The sequence below is a fragment of the Solea senegalensis genome, linkage group LG6 (assembly GCF_019176455.1).
Source record: "Solea senegalensis isolate Sse05_10M linkage group LG6, IFAPA_SoseM_1, whole genome shotgun sequence".
NCBI lineage: Eukaryota > Metazoa > Chordata > Actinopteri > Pleuronectiformes > Soleidae > Solea > Solea senegalensis.
The window spans coordinates 25,936,793-25,955,018 of record NC_058026.1 but is presented as its reverse complement, the minus strand read 5'-3'; the positions used below and the strand labels follow the sequence as shown (position 1 = coordinate 25,955,018).

Genomic DNA, 18,226 nt, shown 5'->3' with positions numbered 1-18,226 from the left:
TGTTAAATCTGACTAACACTGCAAATCAGGACTCATAAAATAATTTAAAGGGAATAATTTAAGGGAATTACAATAGGATTTAAGCCCAAAGTGAGCAATCAAAGTATTGTTTAACAATAAACAATAGCACCAGCATTATTGTGAGAGAAAATTCTAAGAAATGTAAGTTTAACTACTCACATATTCTTATAACCAGAACTGGTGTTCAATATTGCCAACTATAACTTAGGATAAGACACAAAATAGGCACCTTTCAAGGTTCCCTCCCTAGATACCAAGACGCCAGTTATGTGGACCGGAAAACTAACCTGTCTTACTAACTACATGTATCAGACCTGGCGCGCTGCTCGCCAGAATCTGTGACGATGCCTCACTGTTCAGATGTCCGGTGTTGTCTCAGTTCTCCTCTGATCTGTCTACAGTAAAATCTTAACTCATCTTAACTCATCATTGGTCGTCTCACCTCATCATCAATAATATCAGTATGATCATAACAATTCTGATTCTTACACAACTGTAAATACTCCTCAGAGGACCACACTGGTGAGTAATGCTTGTGCACAAAAGATTTGATGGTGCAATATGGCGTATGCTCAGAATTTGAGACCATCACTGGTTTAAACACTGCGTCACCTGCATTTAACGAACCACTGATTATCTTTATGTTGATCCACTGGATCCACCTGTCTTGTAAAGATGTTGCTGACATACACACATGTGAACTTCCCATGTTCAATTAAAATTGCAGCCAAATTCATATTCTGGATCTGTTCTACATGACATTTCCTGAGTCAATGGGTTTTGACAGATATGTGATTTTTTATTTACAGTTTTACCCAGGGACTTCTTGACAATGGGACACTTTTTTGTGACAGCATCAGTGGTCAGATTCTTACTAAAATCTACTCAGAGCACAACTGTGTGATCATCTACCCATCAGAAAAAAATCAGATTGAATCGTCAAAAACTGTAGACATGACGTTGCCTATAGCAGGATAACTTACAGATAAATCCACGCCGATCTAAACATAAGCCCCATTGGCAGAGGGGAGGGCAAGGCTATCTTTAGGCTTTTGATTCACTATTTATAATTTCTATTGGACTTGTCCTGTATAATACAGTATACTGAATATTGCCTTTCTCTTGTATCTGCTGTGATTTCCTGATTATGTTTCTTTGAAATAAAAACCAAGAACAACCAAAAAAATAGGCATTGATTTATGGTCGGATTGTGCAGGACATAAATGTAACCATTAATCTACACACATACGAATGAATCCATACGTAGGCTCCAGTGCAGAAGCTCACCGTCTCTGTCACACCCAGACTTTTCCCTCTCAACATCAGGATATTTTGTAGCTAAGATAATTAAGACTGTGGGATTAATACATATAATGCTCTGAACTCACATTTGTCAGGTCAGCGGCTGCAGTGGTCAGTTGTGGTTTGGACAGCAGATTGTGGCCACTCCAGCTCTGGATAAAGACTCAGGTACAACATTCAGACTGATTATTACCAAAAGGCTGTAGAGTTCAAACAACAATAATAATACTACTGATAATAATAATAATAACAAATCAAGTATGCATAAACTGACAATGACAATTGCAGGCGTTAGGATATACATTCAACACAAGTGGGACAATGAGCATGAGCTGTAATAGCTTGGTATTACATGTAAATGACATTAAACAAGGGGTTTGCCCTCTTCTACTTTCTTGTTGAGATTGCATCTGTTGTGTTGTGAAAGGTTAGTTTGAATAAAAGCATGAATGAATAAAAACACAGTTAATTATGTTTTACGAACAAAAAACATTTTAAAAACACACAGAAGTCACAAACATGTTTCACCAAGAGCTCGGTCAGAACTATAAAAGCACAAATGAACTAATAAATGAATTCACAAGCTGTTCACTCACATCTTGTAGCTCTGGGGGAATTCAAGACAATGATCAAAGACAGAGAAATAAACTCAATAGGTTCTTGTGATTGCACTGTGTAATCATGTGAATCCCACTTTTGTTTTCCTGCAGTGTGTGATCGTATTTTACTTGTGTCTTGTGTGTTATTGGTGCTGCCGTCTTTGTCAGGTCACTCTTGAAAAAGAGGTTTTTTACCTGGTTAAATAAAGGAAAATAAAATAAAATAACAACCTTAACATAACTTCCCTTTATCTGATCATTTTAATGTTTACTTCCAAGCTTCAAATGCAGATTAAACGTGCCTTTTTATTATTATTTTATTATTATATATATTATTTTATTTTATTTGCTTATCTTATGTTTTTGTGCACAAATTGTACTATGAGCTAAAATAGTTTTCAAGACTTTCAAGACCTGTACAAGCTCCCTGTTAAAGTGAACAGTAATGTGGTGGCTGGAGGTGCTCGTTACGTTTAATAATGTTAATATTTAATGCTGAATACAGTGTGTAGAACGTGCACTTACATGAAGCACATATCAAGTTTCATTTATCCCACTAGTATCATCACTGAGCTCTGATTAATGATATAATATTATGTAATACTAACACACAGTAGGTCACTTTAGACAGAGACGCTTAAGGATACAGAGATTCTTCATCACATCAATTATAAACACTGTCCATTATTGTTATTGTTATTATTATTATTATTATTGTTAATAAACCAGGCTGTTGGAGAAACTGACAATCACTCATGTAGTTCCTATATTTTCTGCCTCTTTGGCAAGGAATCAAAATATTATGGAATTACATCAGCACTTGAACCAAAACACATCTACACAGTATATTAAGTATTTCTTCTATGAAACAAGAAACTTCTTCCAGTAACTGAGGTCAACTGTAAATATTATACATGGGGAATGAATGAATTGCCAAACCAGAACACTATTTAAAAAGGTGGAGAAAATGGATTCATTCATGTAGATGAGCCACAACCTTTACAATTCAATGTGTTAATGTGTTCATATACATGAGTAAGCAACTGAACATCATTCATGTGCATCTTCATGTTATCATCATTAGTTTTACCATACATCTGAGCTTTTATGCTGCCAGAATTATATAAATATGAATGTCATGGAAACAAATGAATCACAATGTAACCATCTGGTTGTTGGAGAAAAAAAAAACATGTTAGTGGCGCCATCATCTGGTGAATTTCAGTACATGCATTTAGGCAGGAGGAGAAGAAAAGGAAAAACCCAATTATCTAGTCATATCAAATAGTTAGACGCAGACATGTGGCGCCATCATGTGGTGATTTTCTGAACATACATTCAAAGAGAACGAATGGAAAAAGACCATCAGGATTTTTGTAATTCACATCTCAGTCATGATTTGATCATAACTTTTAATTTGAAAACAAAACTTGGCACTTTTGAGCCACTTCTGTGAATCTATCACTTACACAATAAATCAAACTGTAATGACATTGGCAATTACAAGAGCCCGACTTTCAAATTAAAAGCTTATTGTATATTTCATTCTACATTTGAGTGCATTCCTTTATTGTTTACATGTTTTAGGGCAGATACAACATTCATGTTCTTCTGTTATTTATACTCTGTCATCGTGTGTATTGTTCTACAGTGATTAAAGCAAGGAAAATATACTTTATTTGACAAATGTCTGTCCACAGATGAGTAAGGAACTATGCTATTCTGCTACCACCTAGTGGTGGGAAATGATGCAGCAGTGTTAAACACAATGAGCCATGTCATTAATTCCCTTAGAGGAGATGCATGTCCAACACTTGTACGGACAGATGGAAGCATGAACTTTATCTATTACACTGGACTCAGAGTGAAGGAGTGTGTGTTTGTTCATGTGCAGAGAGGAGCTTGTTTCATCTGTTACACTCATGTATAAGTGATATTTTTATTTACTAAGGGACAACATGGTTGCCGTAGTGGTGAGCACTCTTTGCAGCAAGAAGACCGGGGTTCCTGACCCAGTCAGAACAAGGGCGTGGAGTTCTCCCCATGTGTGTGTGTGTGTGTGTTTTCTCCAGGTTCTCTGGGTTCCTCCCACAGTCCACTCTAAATGGACCATAGGTATGGATGGTTGTTTGTCTCTATATGTCCCTGTGATGGACTGGTGACATGTCGAGATGAGATCGACAACAGTGCCGCCTCTGACCCTCGTGTGGAGGATAAAGCAGTAGAACATGAGTGAGTGTGTGCTAAGGTTGAATGACTGTGGTGAATAGTAACAACAAACTCTTAAGTTAACTTTACTCAGCGTCCCCAGGGTCAGAACCAAGCAGGTCCAAGCTGCATTTAGCTTCTATGGTCCTCACCTGCGGGACAAGCTCCCTGAACACCTGAACACCTGAGGTGTGTCAGCTTGTTTAAATCAGGGTTGAAAACATTATTGTTTACCGCAGCTTTCTCATATTAACCACTTTAACTTTCACATCTGCTTGTTTAATGACATTTTATTTTTTTTAATTCATTTTAAGTTAACAGATGCTTTATCTGTTCAGTTAAAGGGGGACTGATTAGATGAAATGGGAAGAACAGGTAAAAGAGTGTAAGCCCTGTGACTTTTTCATTTTCACATCGAGGACAAATAAGGGAGAGCGAACACAGAACAATTCTGTCTGCTTGATTTAAATGTTTTTTAATGTTTTAAATAGGTTTTATTTCTATAATTGATTTCATTTTAATTTCCAATATATTTACTAGCTTCTGTAAGGCTCTATGAATTGCCTGGTGTAAGAATGGTGCTATACAAATAAACCTGGCACGCCTTAACTTAGTCTTAGTCAGTGATGTTTGGAGTCATCGGTCACACTTACCTTCTGCCATGAAATCCCTGTGATGCTTAACATGCACCTACCTGAAATTTCAAAACTTTTCAGCATGACAAAGAAAACCAAATCCCCAGCCATCTCTGATATGGAAGAACATGGAAGAAGTTGTTTAAGTCTGTCACTTGGAAAAGCATCGTTACTTAACCACAAAGTCCACTGATCTTATTTTTGAAAGAGACTTGGCCCAGATATCTCATCATAACTGAGTTATAGAAATTATACAACAGAATTAATCAAAAGAAACACACGCAAACACACAATACCAAGTCTCGCGCAGGAATAGCAACCACACTTTTCATTTACAACTGTTTTTCAACAAGTCATTAAGTTTGAACATGTTCTGAAGGTTATTCCATGACCAGGGAGCAGAGTAGGAAAAAGTTACTCAACCAAGTTCAAAAATAATACTTAGAAGCTCGAGTGGGAGTTGTTACATAGATGTGAGGAAGGTCTAGCCAGTATGGCCTCGTAGATTAATAAATGTACCAAAGCAGCTGTGTCCTTAGGCTTCTTCAAGAGAACAGACTGAACACCATGACGTAATCAGTCAAGTCAAGTAACACAGGGAAACCCCAGTATCCATCGTTACTTCTGCCAAGGTGGTTATGTTTTTGTCGCTTTGTGAAAATCTTATACGAGAGATCTGGATGGTTCATGCAGGTTATGGCTCAAAGAGGACATAGTCTGGTGGTGATTCAAACCTAGTTAAGGGATTGTATTAGAACTGTGTGAAACAGTGGGTAGAGCCGGGTAAAGGGCCCATCTGCAGTGACCCAGGTTCGTGTCCAATTAAGGCAAAAAAGGCCCAAAAAAAACATTAAAAACAACTGTGTGAAAGTGAGAGGCTATGGTCAATGTTTGCATTCTCCAAGTGCTTTCTCTGGTTACCATCATTTATTATTGATTTTGATATTTACCTCACTTTCACAGTGGTTTGATGTCTTCCGATGCTCCGGTGCACCTGCTCTGCTCTGACTGTTCTGTAAAACATAATGAATCACAATCTCCTGCTTGTTTCTATCACCCTCGAGGCAAAACCCCCACAACAGACTTCATTTTTTATGTTAATATTTGACACATTGGCAAATGTTCATGTTTTATTTCACCGTGAATAAAACTAATTTGAACGTGAACAACTCGCTGCGAGTAAAGGGTGTTTGTAAGAACAGAGGAAACTCCAGCATGTGCAGTGGAAGCAGACCACGGGTCATCTGTCGCACACATGCCGGCCACGTCGCCACACCCGGTCGCGTGTTTGCGTTTCATAAGGCCTACCAACACCGTTCTACTCCACTCAAACATGCTAATGTACCTGTGCTCTGCTCTAATTGGTCCCAGTGATGCTCGCCCTGCTCCACCTGTGTTCATGGGAGGCCTCCAGTCAGTCCCGCAGTCAGGCCCCCGCCACTGTGTGCAAGTGTGCAGTGCTAATATTATGCAAACAAACACTTCTTTGTTGTTTTGCACTTCTCGCACCAAACGCCACTGTGGAAGAAAGGGAGAAAGTGCAGAGAACAGGAGACACGGATGAGGGGTGGGCGAGGAGTGGGGGGGGTGTGTGCTTGAATTCATTAGTGTGATTACCTGAGGTGTGCTACTTTATAGGGGGTAATCTGCCAGCCTGCTTCATACCCTCCAAACTTCAGCCAGTCCGCTAATGAATGCCTGGAAAAGTTAGTCAAGGTGGAGAGGTGCGTTGAGGAGCTAAACACCACAGACTACGGAGATATTGTATATGATAACAGCAACTACCAATGAAGACTAAAAGTGATGAACTACATGTACAGTACACGCGTGAGTATATTTGAACGCTGTGATATTCAGAATAATGTTCTCTACACCATTTGAGACAATATCCCAGATTAGTCATCAGGACACCAGAGGGTTCAGGCAGTCACATTCAAAGAGGACTGCAGTTTCCCTCCTATGCTGTAAGATGAGGTGGATTAGAGACCGGATCAACCCCTCTCTCATTCTCCCGTTTTCTCCCCGGGAGCTCAGGCCATGGCTTTAGAGAGTCAGATACGGTGAGCAAGGCTTAGGACAGTCCACAGGGACGGAGACGGTGCGAGAGTCAAAGAACAACAGAAGTGCAGGACAGGACAAATAAGAACTCCAAAAAGGTATCGACTGCAGCAATATTTATATTTGGGGCACTAGGGTCTGAATTTCTGAGACCACTTTCTCCAGGTTACAGAGATATGCTGTAACTTTGCCCTTCATCTCACTCTATGCCTCTGCCTTATCACAAAGCATCAAAACATAGCTTTAGTCCCCAGAGTGACTGGCCTTTTTATCTGTTCCCTAGCTTCCCACGGCAGGCCGCATCCACCCATAATCTGCTGCCGTTTCATGTCTGGAGTGCTGTAGAAGAGGATAAGGGACTTGTTCAAGTGAAGATCAATGAGGTTGTATACACAGCATATGTGCATCACGAGCCATGGATTCCTTTTTTCTTCTTCTTAAGGTGGCATCTGATCTAATGAAAAAGTACATTATACATGGAGCTTCCTGCAAAGCCAAGTCTAAGACCTGAAATGTTCCCTATAATGTGTAATTCACGTACAGGCAAAAGAAATGTTCACACCAAAGTGGTGACACACAATAACACACAATGCAGCACGATAAGACTTCTGTCATAACAGCGTCTACTTTTCTCTCTAAACATGTTGCATTATACATTTGTCAAAAACACATTTGGCTGCATGTCACAAGCACCTTGTTATTTAAGACAGTGCCAAGTGTCTGTGCCTGGAAATCAAAGCAGACTGGTGTCTTGGCAGCGATAGCCAGGGAGTGTAACTGTGTCAGAAAAGAAGGGAAATCACCGGAGGCAGTTCTGAGAGTCGGCAACGACTAATTGTGCATCACTTAGAGGCAGCAGCAATGATCCATTAATGCTTTGACCATTCTTTGTACTGGGCAGCTCCTCGTCCCACCCAAGTGGCACAGTCTCACAGAAGACCAAGGGAACCTAAAGCGGCCTTGGGTCACACACAACACAAACAAAAGTCCCCCGGGACCCGAAACATCACCAGCAGGAATCTGCAGGAAGAAAAAGCAGGGGTTTGACATAAAAAGTGGAAAAGATAAAGATGAAAAACAGAAGAAACAAAATGACACAGAGATGATTGTGCTGGAATGAATAAAGGGAAAGGGAGGAAAACTTTGAATTTGGAACTACTGATCAAAGTAATTCCCACAGGAAAGCCCTTTTAATGAGAGCTGTGCAAGAAGAGAAGGATGGAAGACAAGAAGAGAGGGAAAGAGAAGGAATGAAGGGTATGGCACGTCATTGCTAAACAGAAAAAAAACAGCATGAATCATATACAGTACCTAGTGGAGAACCCGCGTGTGTGTGTGTGTGTGTATGTTTGAAGGGTGTTTTCAAGATCGTTTTAACGTCTTCACTGAGGGAGCGTCAAAGGCAAGGCCAGGTTAATTAAACCCAAGGGAGAACCAGCTGAGGGGGCCCGCATTTGAATATGTCATAGAAATAGCACGCGCGTGTCAGCCGAGGCCGGATGGCAGGGCAAACATGTTGACTATGCACTACACGCTAAAAGGAAGAGAGAGGAACACAGACAGTTAGACAGTGGGGCTCCCAGATAATTTGTGTGCGTCTCCTCTATACCCGCTGCGCCACCGGATTTCTCTGAGTTATTAATGTTTGTCATTAGCTGCATTACGCTGGAGGACAGTGACTGGGAAAAAATGCAAGAATTTATATGGGACAAATATTGACAATAGCTGGCTCATGGGTATTGGAGGAGAAGAAAAGATGCAAACTATGTTAATGAATGGTAATTAACCACCAGGGTTTGTCTCTCCTGGATCCTAGCTAAATTGGTCCCCGAGTTGCAGCGAGAGACAGTCCTGGCCTAATCCTTTATTATAAAAAGATAAAGGAAAACGACATCATTAGCATATATTTGAGATGGGAGGGGGATTAAAAAGTGGAATTATTTCTTTTTAATTCCTGAATGGAGGAGTCTTCACAACCACAGTTAATTATACATAATAAAAAGAAAAATGGCAAGCAAAACAAAAGCACAAGAGGTAAAGAAAGGAGTAAAAAAAAAAGGTTATACAGTAAGGGGAGGAGAGTGATGTCTCTAGTGTAGGAAGCCAACTCAAGGACAGAGGAGACCGGGACGGTGGTTTAATATTCACAGTGAATAATAAGGCAGGATGGAGAGGGGAAATAGATAAAAGCATTGGAGGTAGATATGTCAAGGATGGAACTTTTCCTGTGATACACGCCTGTGCTCTGCTCTGCTTGTGTGAGTGCTCGTGTGGACCCGTGTTAATGATGTCAACAGCAGGGGTCACTTGTTACAGACAGGAACCATGCCAACAGTCAGCTGTCAATCATGACAGAGGTGTAAGAACCCTGCTGTCCACCAGAGCAACCTCAGTCACATCACACTCTGACTGACAGTCCTTTGATCCGCTGCAACAGAGGAAAATACGAGAGAGCATTTAACGAGAAACAAGAGCACAAGATTCCTCGAAGAACAGAACAAAGACACACAATAAGAGAACAGACTTTTTTTTATTTAGAAATTGTGAGATTTAAAAAAAAACAACAACTATGAGATTATCAGCGGGACATTATGTGCAGACTGGAAACAATTAATACAAGTTTAAGTATCTCAAGCAAGCGTTCTTTCCTTCAGAAATAAATACTGAGCTCCGATCGTTGGATAGAGAGCAGAGCAATCACATGATGATAAATAGATCTAACGTGTTACAGTGAATATTCTGCTCTGTGTACTGTGTTGACTTTCTGTTGACTTGGCATTACCAGGTCAAGTCCTTGAGTTGCCAAATAAATTAGGGGGAGAGGTAAGAGAGTAAAAAAAACAACTCTTAAACTTAAACATTAGCGTAAGCATTTGCCTTATCACCGCAGGTCTGTGTTGAGAGTGGGAGAGAGTGGCTGCACTGTAAATTACCTTGGCGCTAAAGGGCGCTGTCTAATAGACATAGTGCACTGAGGGCTAACACAGATGTCGAGGGCTCATTTACAAAAGCCAGGCTGCTGTGTTGCACCAGTGGCCCAGAGTGAGTTGACAGCGCTTTTCTCACAAATATTGGTTCTGCTGCCCCGGCTCAGCTTGGCTCAGTCCAGCTCCCACAGAGTAGGAACTAGTGAGGGAGAGAGGGAGGGAGGGAGGGAGGGAGGAAAAAGAAGAGGATGACAGTTTTCCCAGCCTCAGCTCTGGGAGTCAGGCTTTTTCGCTGACTGGTGTTGTGAGCGTGGCCAGCTCTTCTGTCAGCACTTTCCTCTCCTTCATCTTCACACGCACAGCCTCTATTAGCTGGCCGGCAGAGGGGATCTGCAGGGGAGGCGAAGGAGGGAAGAGGGGGTATGGGGTGGTGGTAGAAAAGGGGGAGTGAAAATGAGTCAAACACAAAACAAACACCACTATTAAAAAGGTCAGTTTTCTGACACCTGGCAGGTTTTCAGAGAGCTTGTATGTTGACCTGAGGACTTGTGAAACCTTTGTGGGGACCGTTCACACTTGATTTCACGGTTTTCTTATTTTGCATAATTGCTCTCTTACATATATATTGAAAAGAATCATTTTAAAGTGACATTCACATGATTTTAGGACATCCAAGCTGCTATAGTGACAGTGACTTATTTTCAACATCATCCCTTGGTAATTGCTGTTGGAGCGACCATGTAGCTCCCTCTCTTGTCAGCAGCTTTGTTTTTTACAACTCTTCTACACACATTTTTACCCGAAAGCCTTTGATTTTGTGACACACACACAGTATTCCCCGACCCTCTGATTTATAATGTGTATATACTGTATTTTGCAGAGAAACGTGCCATATATGAGTTTTTATTACTATATTTATAATTATAATGAAAGAGATGGGGGACAAAATTCACAGTCCTCATTCTCAGCATCAGATAAAGCTCTTATGAGGCATCAGTTAGATTAATCAAGGGAGTCTCTATAAAGTTACAGCCTTCTGTTACTATCCACTCACTGCAGCTCAACAGGGGAACACTTAACACGTAAACAAAAGAGGGTATTTTCTACTAAGATGCGCGTAACTCTGAAACAGTGTCACATATAATCTTACCTAAACTCTTCCATTATTTGAATCAACTCTACTGACCCACTGTGTTTACACATACAAGGAATTTGTCTCTAATGTCCAGTAGCTCTTCATCTAATCGTTTCAATAACAGTGAGTAAGAACAGGAGAGGAATGATTACAGCATCCAAAAGTGGTAAATATGGGTTGAGAGGCGTTTTAAAGCAAGATAAAAATATAAACCACTCATTCCAGGAAAAAAATAAAGACAACAATTGTTTTCACGAAGCTCAAGGCACACAGATGACAATTAACGAAAGGAGAGAGAGGATGTGTCCAGTTAATCACACAGGAACACAATATAAAAGTAGGACTCTAAAGGTAATGTGAGTTTTCTAATCGTTGTCATGCAAATGCAGGAAAGGTAAATATAAAGGGATAGGCACGTCTCTCCTTAGATTCCAGGCTCATTTTGTTTTTCCTCTGAACCAACACAAGGATTTTATGGTCATTAGGATGCCTGATCAAAGACGACTTTCACAATATCACCCATAAATAGTCAATCCAGGTTATGAGCCTTTTAAAGAGGGGAAAGAAAATACTTCCCTGAGCAATTTTCTAAGGCACATGACCTCAGATGAGAGGCGGATGGGCCAAAATGAAAATAGTGACTCCAAATGTTTCACTCTCTATCCCATAATTAATATAAGCCACAGACAAAAGGACACATGCGGGCGTGTCCAAAATGCTGTAACATACTTCACTGTCTACTATCTGTGGAGGGAGGAAAGGGAGATGCAAGGTATCTTGTTGCTTTGAAGCGATTAACACACTCTCACGACCCATATTGGAATTAGGTCTGCAGCTGACATGTTTTAAGGACACAGAAAAGCACTATGATGTGATTTGAAACCATCATCTTATCAATTTCCGATGCATTTACAGAGTGAGAGCCCCAGAAACTCACATGTGCGCACACACACACACACACACACACACAAACACAGGCCCCCTGCCCCATGACACCTCTCTCTTCTTCATTAAAGGAAACAGGAGCTGGGAACACAAGGCCCCATGTGATGGGAAGTGTGTGTGAAAGAGTATGTGCACGCTTAAGTGTGTGTTGTACAGTGGGGAGTCAGTTCCAGCAGCACTGGATGCATCAAACATACAGCACTAATCCACAGAGAACCACTAGTCTGAAGTAACTGCTGAGATTTCTCCCTCTGCCTTTGTCCTTCAGGGAAATCTCACCATTTCTGTCTCTCTCACTCGCGCACGCACACACACACACACACACGTTTGCGCACAGATGGTATACACACTTTCCTGATCAGCTATTTGCACTTAGAAACACTAACTATGCAAACAACCACCACTAAAGTAGAGACACCACCATGACATGCACGTCAATGGAACAGCAACATTGGAAACTGCATAATCACAGTGCAGATAAAAACAGGTAAACACAATCCAGAGAAATCTTACATTGATACGACTTAAGTCTAAAACATGTTAAAACTTTGAGAAACCATCTAAGTAATTTAATGTCTTCATCACAGCCTGGGGTGAGAAAAAGTGGAGATTTGCGTTGTGACAGTGCTCGAAACCAGAATCCAGAAGTCATTGAATCAATGGACTAATAGACTTCATGAAGATGTTTCACCCCTCATCCAAGAGGCTTCTTCAGTTCTCAAGTGCACTTTTAAATCAATGACACATCAAAAGATCAAACTATGACACAGCCGCATCAATATCTTTGTAAAGCTTCATTAAAGTTGATCTATGTCACCAAGTATAGTGAGAGAACACTTCAGTCTTTTAGTCTTACTGTACCGTCTTGTTCTGAGACGCTGACACACAAACAAATGTCCAGAGCAGGACTTCCATGGCACATTTGCTGGGTACCAATATCCTTCAGGGTGGTTGGAGGTAAGCTGCGGTGCAGCTGCTCTACTGCATCCCCTGGGCTGCTTAAGGCAGTGTTAGGAACTGGCAGTAATGTTATGCAACAGTTGATTTAGTCAGGCCCCTGTCCCCTTCAGCAGACCTCGCCAGAATCAGTGCTGAGCAACATGACCACTATTGTGCAAGAGGCCCCCTGTCCCCCTTGGCAACATTGAAATAGTTGGTGTAGCCGTGCTAACTCACAGCCATTACTATTCAACAGGCCCCGCAGAGCAGACCTTTGTCTAGGTGTGATGTTTGAGAAGTGAACACATGTGCAAAGCCATAGTCACTGAGAAGTCTGCATTTGTGTGTGTGCATGTACTCATTTTTGTTATCTCTTCAGTAAAAAACAAACAACCAACTAGTTAAGGTTACAGGCAAGATTTAAATTGGGGTTAGGTTAAGGTTAGAGGGTTAGGCATTCAGTGGTAAGGTTTTGGTTTGGCTACACAAATGAACGAAAGACAAAGTGTCCTTGCAAGAATAGCTGCACAAACCTGTGTGTGTGTGTGTGTGTGTGTGTGTGTGTGTGTGCACATGTGCAAAAAGACAAGGACAGGAGCTGCAAGCAAAAGGTGTTTTTATGAGCCAATTAAATGACATTGCTATTCTATAGCCCGGGGCAAACCTCAAGGCAAGGAGCAGCTCAAAGATACAGCACTCCAGTGACCATTGTCTGGTAGTGGCATTACATACTCCAACTTTTTTTCTCTTCAAAGATCGATCATTCAAGCTCTTTTGTCTTCTCCCTTGGAAGGGGTTAGTGCACGGCTCCAGTAAGTGAGTAGCAGCAGAGATTGTGTCAGGCTGTTGGATATCTAAATGAGTCCGAATGAGGAGGGAGGGGGATGCAGTAAGCCTGAAACAGATGTAAGAGTGAACATGTTCCAAATGTCTGTGTGCACTCAGGAAATATCTGCTCAGTATCTTCCTTATTTATTCTCCACTTTACCACATTATCAATATAAAAATACTATATTAGCCTCACAGTATTTAATTAGGTAGATGATGCCAGTGTTCTCACACACAAGTTAAGTTCCAGAACAGTGTAAAGACAGACGTACACTACTACTTTCATAATAACTATAAAAACATACGTATTGGACTAAGTTTGTGGAGGATCACTGTTTTAAATCCTTGTCCCTGGCTAGTGAGTGGTTTCAGATCTAGGCCACTTTTCAAGGTAAGGGAGAAGTAGTTACACTAGTTTTACCACAGAGGGGAAAACAGCTCTTTGATCTTTGATCTTCTCACTTTTGTTTGAAAATCAAATTTATGATACAGGGGAATAACAACAACAACAACACCAAGATAAATAGATTAAAAAAAGCCCATGCACAAAGGCACCCTCTTGCATTTGATTATCTTCGATAATGAATATGTCACATTTGCAAAAAAAGGGGCTCAGGTAAGAAAACCACTTTAAGCACCGACATGTCTATTCTCGCCCGCTCCTTTGTAATTACCTTCCCCTGCAGTGGAACAGATCCCTCTCTTTTCTCCCTTTAGGCCACTAGAGACTGATATGAAAGGGAATTGGACACTTGGGGCCCAAATACTGTAATTAAAAATCTCTCCTTTTCTTGATAAGTTGTTTGGAAACATCATTCCAGTGCGCAACATGCATTTGTTAGGGATCTGACCTAAATACACCCTAGATTAAACACAGAAAAGCACCGGGTCTTTGTTTCAGGTTCCTACTCATTAGGTGTGAAAATGAGGTGGTTCAGAAACAACTGGGCTCTAAATATAGAAAGGTGATACCCATACAAAACAGATGCAACCTTTAGGTAGAATTCAGCAGTCAAGAACCCGTGATAAACACCATGACTCACTGGCTGAGAAGCAGCGACAACCAGCCAAAGTGGTGGTGCCAATACAGCAAACTGTCCGAGACAGAACTGGATAAACTGACTGACTTTCAGTGTTTGTCAAAGACATAAGGGAATTTAACACGTGAGGACATGTCCACTTTCATCATCAGTTCTCTTGCTGTGTTGACGTTCACACGAGGACACTTGTGGGTAAAAACGACAAAATATTTTATCAGAAGTGCCTTTCGTTTAGACGGTGACGCCGTTTTTGGGGCTTAAAAACGCAGAAATCCACTTCACTCCCAAGTATGAACCCTGGGTGACTGACTGGCAGTAACCTTAAAGCTGTACATCAAGAATAATAATGTTTTTCATCTGGATTGTTCAAACCAATCTTACCTCCTAAAATGTGCCGTTTGTGACACTACAGCAGCAAACTGCCTTTTAAAGACTCCTTAAAAAAGTAAAGCAACAGCACCAACACAAACCACTACATGTACCGTTTCTATTCATGCAAAATGCAAGCTGAATAAACTGAGTAAGACACAGAGTGTGCTATGGTATTAACAACTTTAACAGCAGTCTCCTCCAGGGAACCCCCTCATGGCCCTCACCACTGTTCCAGTGACATATTTACAGTACAAAGGCTCAGCTCGAGTCCTCTCCACACACATACAAACACACTTACAGAGACAAAAAAGAGCGGCTGATTTAATTAGCTCAATCATTAAATGAGGCTTAATTAGAGTCACTTTCCTTCAGAGAGAAGTGTGGGACTCAGAGCTGTTCCTTGTCATTACAGAGGCATAATGAGCACAACACAACACAACACAGCACAACACAACACAACACAACACAACACAACACAACACCCCTCACCCTCACAGCACTGACAATAGAAAACTTTCTCAGTGCATTAACATTGTACAGCAGAGTACGGAGCCTTTGTTCTTTTTTAATACGCAGGGTTAATGATGTAAGAGCCAATATGGTGAGAAGCGTTGTCAAGAAATGACATAAATAAAGTCTGGTATTTAACGGCACAAAAATAATGTCCTTTATGGCAGCAACGAGCAACATCAACCTCTCCCGAGTTCGATTGGGGCGAGAAAAGAATCATTTCAGCCCTGTAGTCCATCCATAAACACCTTTGATGTTTTATAACGTGTCCAGTCAAGATTGGTCCAGCATGTCTCTACTACTGTCTTAATGTAATGTTTGCCTGCTTGTTATAGTTTAGAGGCTGATAAGAAGTGATGCTTGTACGTTTCCCTCGGGTGTGATTGTGAGGTAAATATTAGCAGGCCCACAGCGCCACCCCATACTAGTAAACCAAACCACTGTCCTGTCATAAAGAAATCAACAGAGTCAATGACTTTTTAAATGTTATTATGCTGTCATGAGGCTTGAGATGGGTATGTGTGTGTTCAAAATGAGTCTGAAAAATGATCTGGAGGGAATGTGTGTGTTTTTTTTTTTTTCGTGCATGTGCAGACACTTGCATGCACATGCTCCTCCTGTTCATTATTGGCCAGCAGCAGAAGCCAGTCATTTCCCTGTCTTCATAAAGACTTGGCCCATTAAATTCTACCTCCAGTCAATAATTAGGACTCCACAAATAAACCAAAGGCAATTAAATCAATGCTTCCCCGGGTCGGTGCCTGGACCCTACGGCCCACATGGACACTCCATCTTCTCTGCTGGCCTTATTCATGGTGGGTTGCTGTGGAGCCATACAGTGCACCCCCTGGCCTGCTCATGATTATTAGATAGCACCGTCCCTTGATCCTGGCTATGGAGCGCTGCTTATGGTGGCTCTCTACTGAGAGGCATAGGGTTTGATTTCATTAACTCACCAGTGGAGGTAAGAGACAAGGAAATGAATGCAATGTTTCATTTGGTTTTGAGTGGACATATGGGGCGGCGGCGAGGGTCCTCCTGAAGTCTATGCCACTTTGTTTGCATGAAAGGAGCAGTAACTCAACATGTACAGCCACAACACTGTTTGCTGACGTGTTACGGATGGCTCTCCTTCTTGTTACTTTGACATGTGGCAGTGCATGACAGTGATGTCAAACAACACACACGCACACACACACGCACACACTGGTCTTTCGCATGTGCTCTGACACAAACACACACATTTGCGGGGACACAACAGAGAGTGAGTGATGGGTTAGCTATTGACAGGGCCACTGAGATAATAAAGTGCTGTCCCACTGGCAGCTCCATTAGGCACTGACAGTGACAAGATGAGGCTGTGGCGAGCGTGCACATGCACAAATGGGTACAGATACCCACACATACACACACACACACACACACACACAGACACACACAGACGGACACAACCTCATCTTCTTTCAGTGACAGGCAGCCAGTTAAGGACATAGATCTCTCTCTCATCTTTCCTTTCGCTGCATCTATTTCTGTCTCTGTCTTTTTATCCAACAAAGTGTGTGAGAGTGCAGCTCTGGGGTAAGATCATATCATTATTAGGAGAGTGTGTTATTACTGTCACAGACAGGGTGTCAGAGCAGGCCATTCCACTTCACAGATGTTCTGCTTGGTGAGCCTTTCATAAGCTATGACAGGGAGTAGAGAAATCAAGAGAGTACAGTATGATAGTTTTTGAAGTGTGTTCCCTTAATCAGAAAATGTTGGCTCCTCAGCTTTAGAAGACACATTGCCCAGACACGCATTCACAGCCGTTACAAAAATGTCACAGTGGAAGATGTACCTGAACTGAGTCAGCTGCTAAAACACTGAAGGCCTGAGCACACGGATGCAGTTTCTCACAAACAGCAACAGCATTTCACTGAGCAAGTTTTGCATTCAGCATTTTTACATCGAGCAAATCAGAATGGTGATGATCTGACTTATAATAAAATATTTCGAAAAAACAAATGCACAGGTGAGATTGTGAAAACAAACAACAGGACCTTTCCTAAATGTGACAGAAATGGTCAAATATAAGCTACTGAACCAAGCAAGCTCTCGTCTGCGGTGTTTGCTGCACACACATATTTCTTCTAACTCCTCAGTTTCTTCCTGTGACACATTTCCTTTCCTCTGTCCATAAAATAGTTTTGCTTCATGGCCTCACAGTTCATGTGAATTGAAATTCACCTTCTACTCATTCAAACATTTGTGCTGTTTATTCACATCGCTGGTGATTTGCAAAGGCCTTAAGAGGGAAAAGATCCAAATACACTTCAAAAATCAGAGCAAGAGGAAACAGCGAGTTAAGAGAGGAGAAGTAGAACGATAAATAAATAAATAAATAAAAAGAAAAAACAGACCAAGATGGACTTGAAAGGGGATAGAAAAAGTCAGTTTTAGTGAGGGGGGTGACTGTGGTGGTCCCAGTGGTCCCCACAGGGACCTGGGGGCAAGTCTCAGCCTTGTCATACTCCGCACTTCTCCACCTCCACGCCCCACACCAGCTCAAGCACCCCCCCGTCCTCCACCACCCCTGTTCTGCCCACGGAAAATGTCGATAGCAGGCTGCTGGTGCCGAGGTCTCTGGTGGACACTAGCTCATTCTCCCGGCATCGACAGGCCCGCCAAATCAATATTTAGTTCCCCACTAACAAGCTGCCTCGGG

At 41.6% G+C, this 18,226-nt stretch overlaps 1 protein-coding gene across 2 annotated transcripts in view; it reads right to left on the bottom strand.

Annotated features, from left to right (window-relative positions):
- Positions 1-9,356: 9,356 nt before the first annotated feature.
- The window catches only part of cntln (centlein, centrosomal protein), a 78,451-nt gene continuing 69,581 nt past the window's right edge, over positions 9,357-18,226 (bottom strand). For both annotated transcript variants that reach the window (XM_044027960.1, XM_044027961.1), the window contains exon 27: positions 9,357-10,140. In XM_044027960.1, coding sequence (XP_043883895.1) covers positions 10,030-10,140 — 111 coding nt within the window. In that variant the 3' untranslated portion in view covers positions 9,357-10,029. The remainder of the gene's footprint in view (positions 10,141-18,226) is intronic.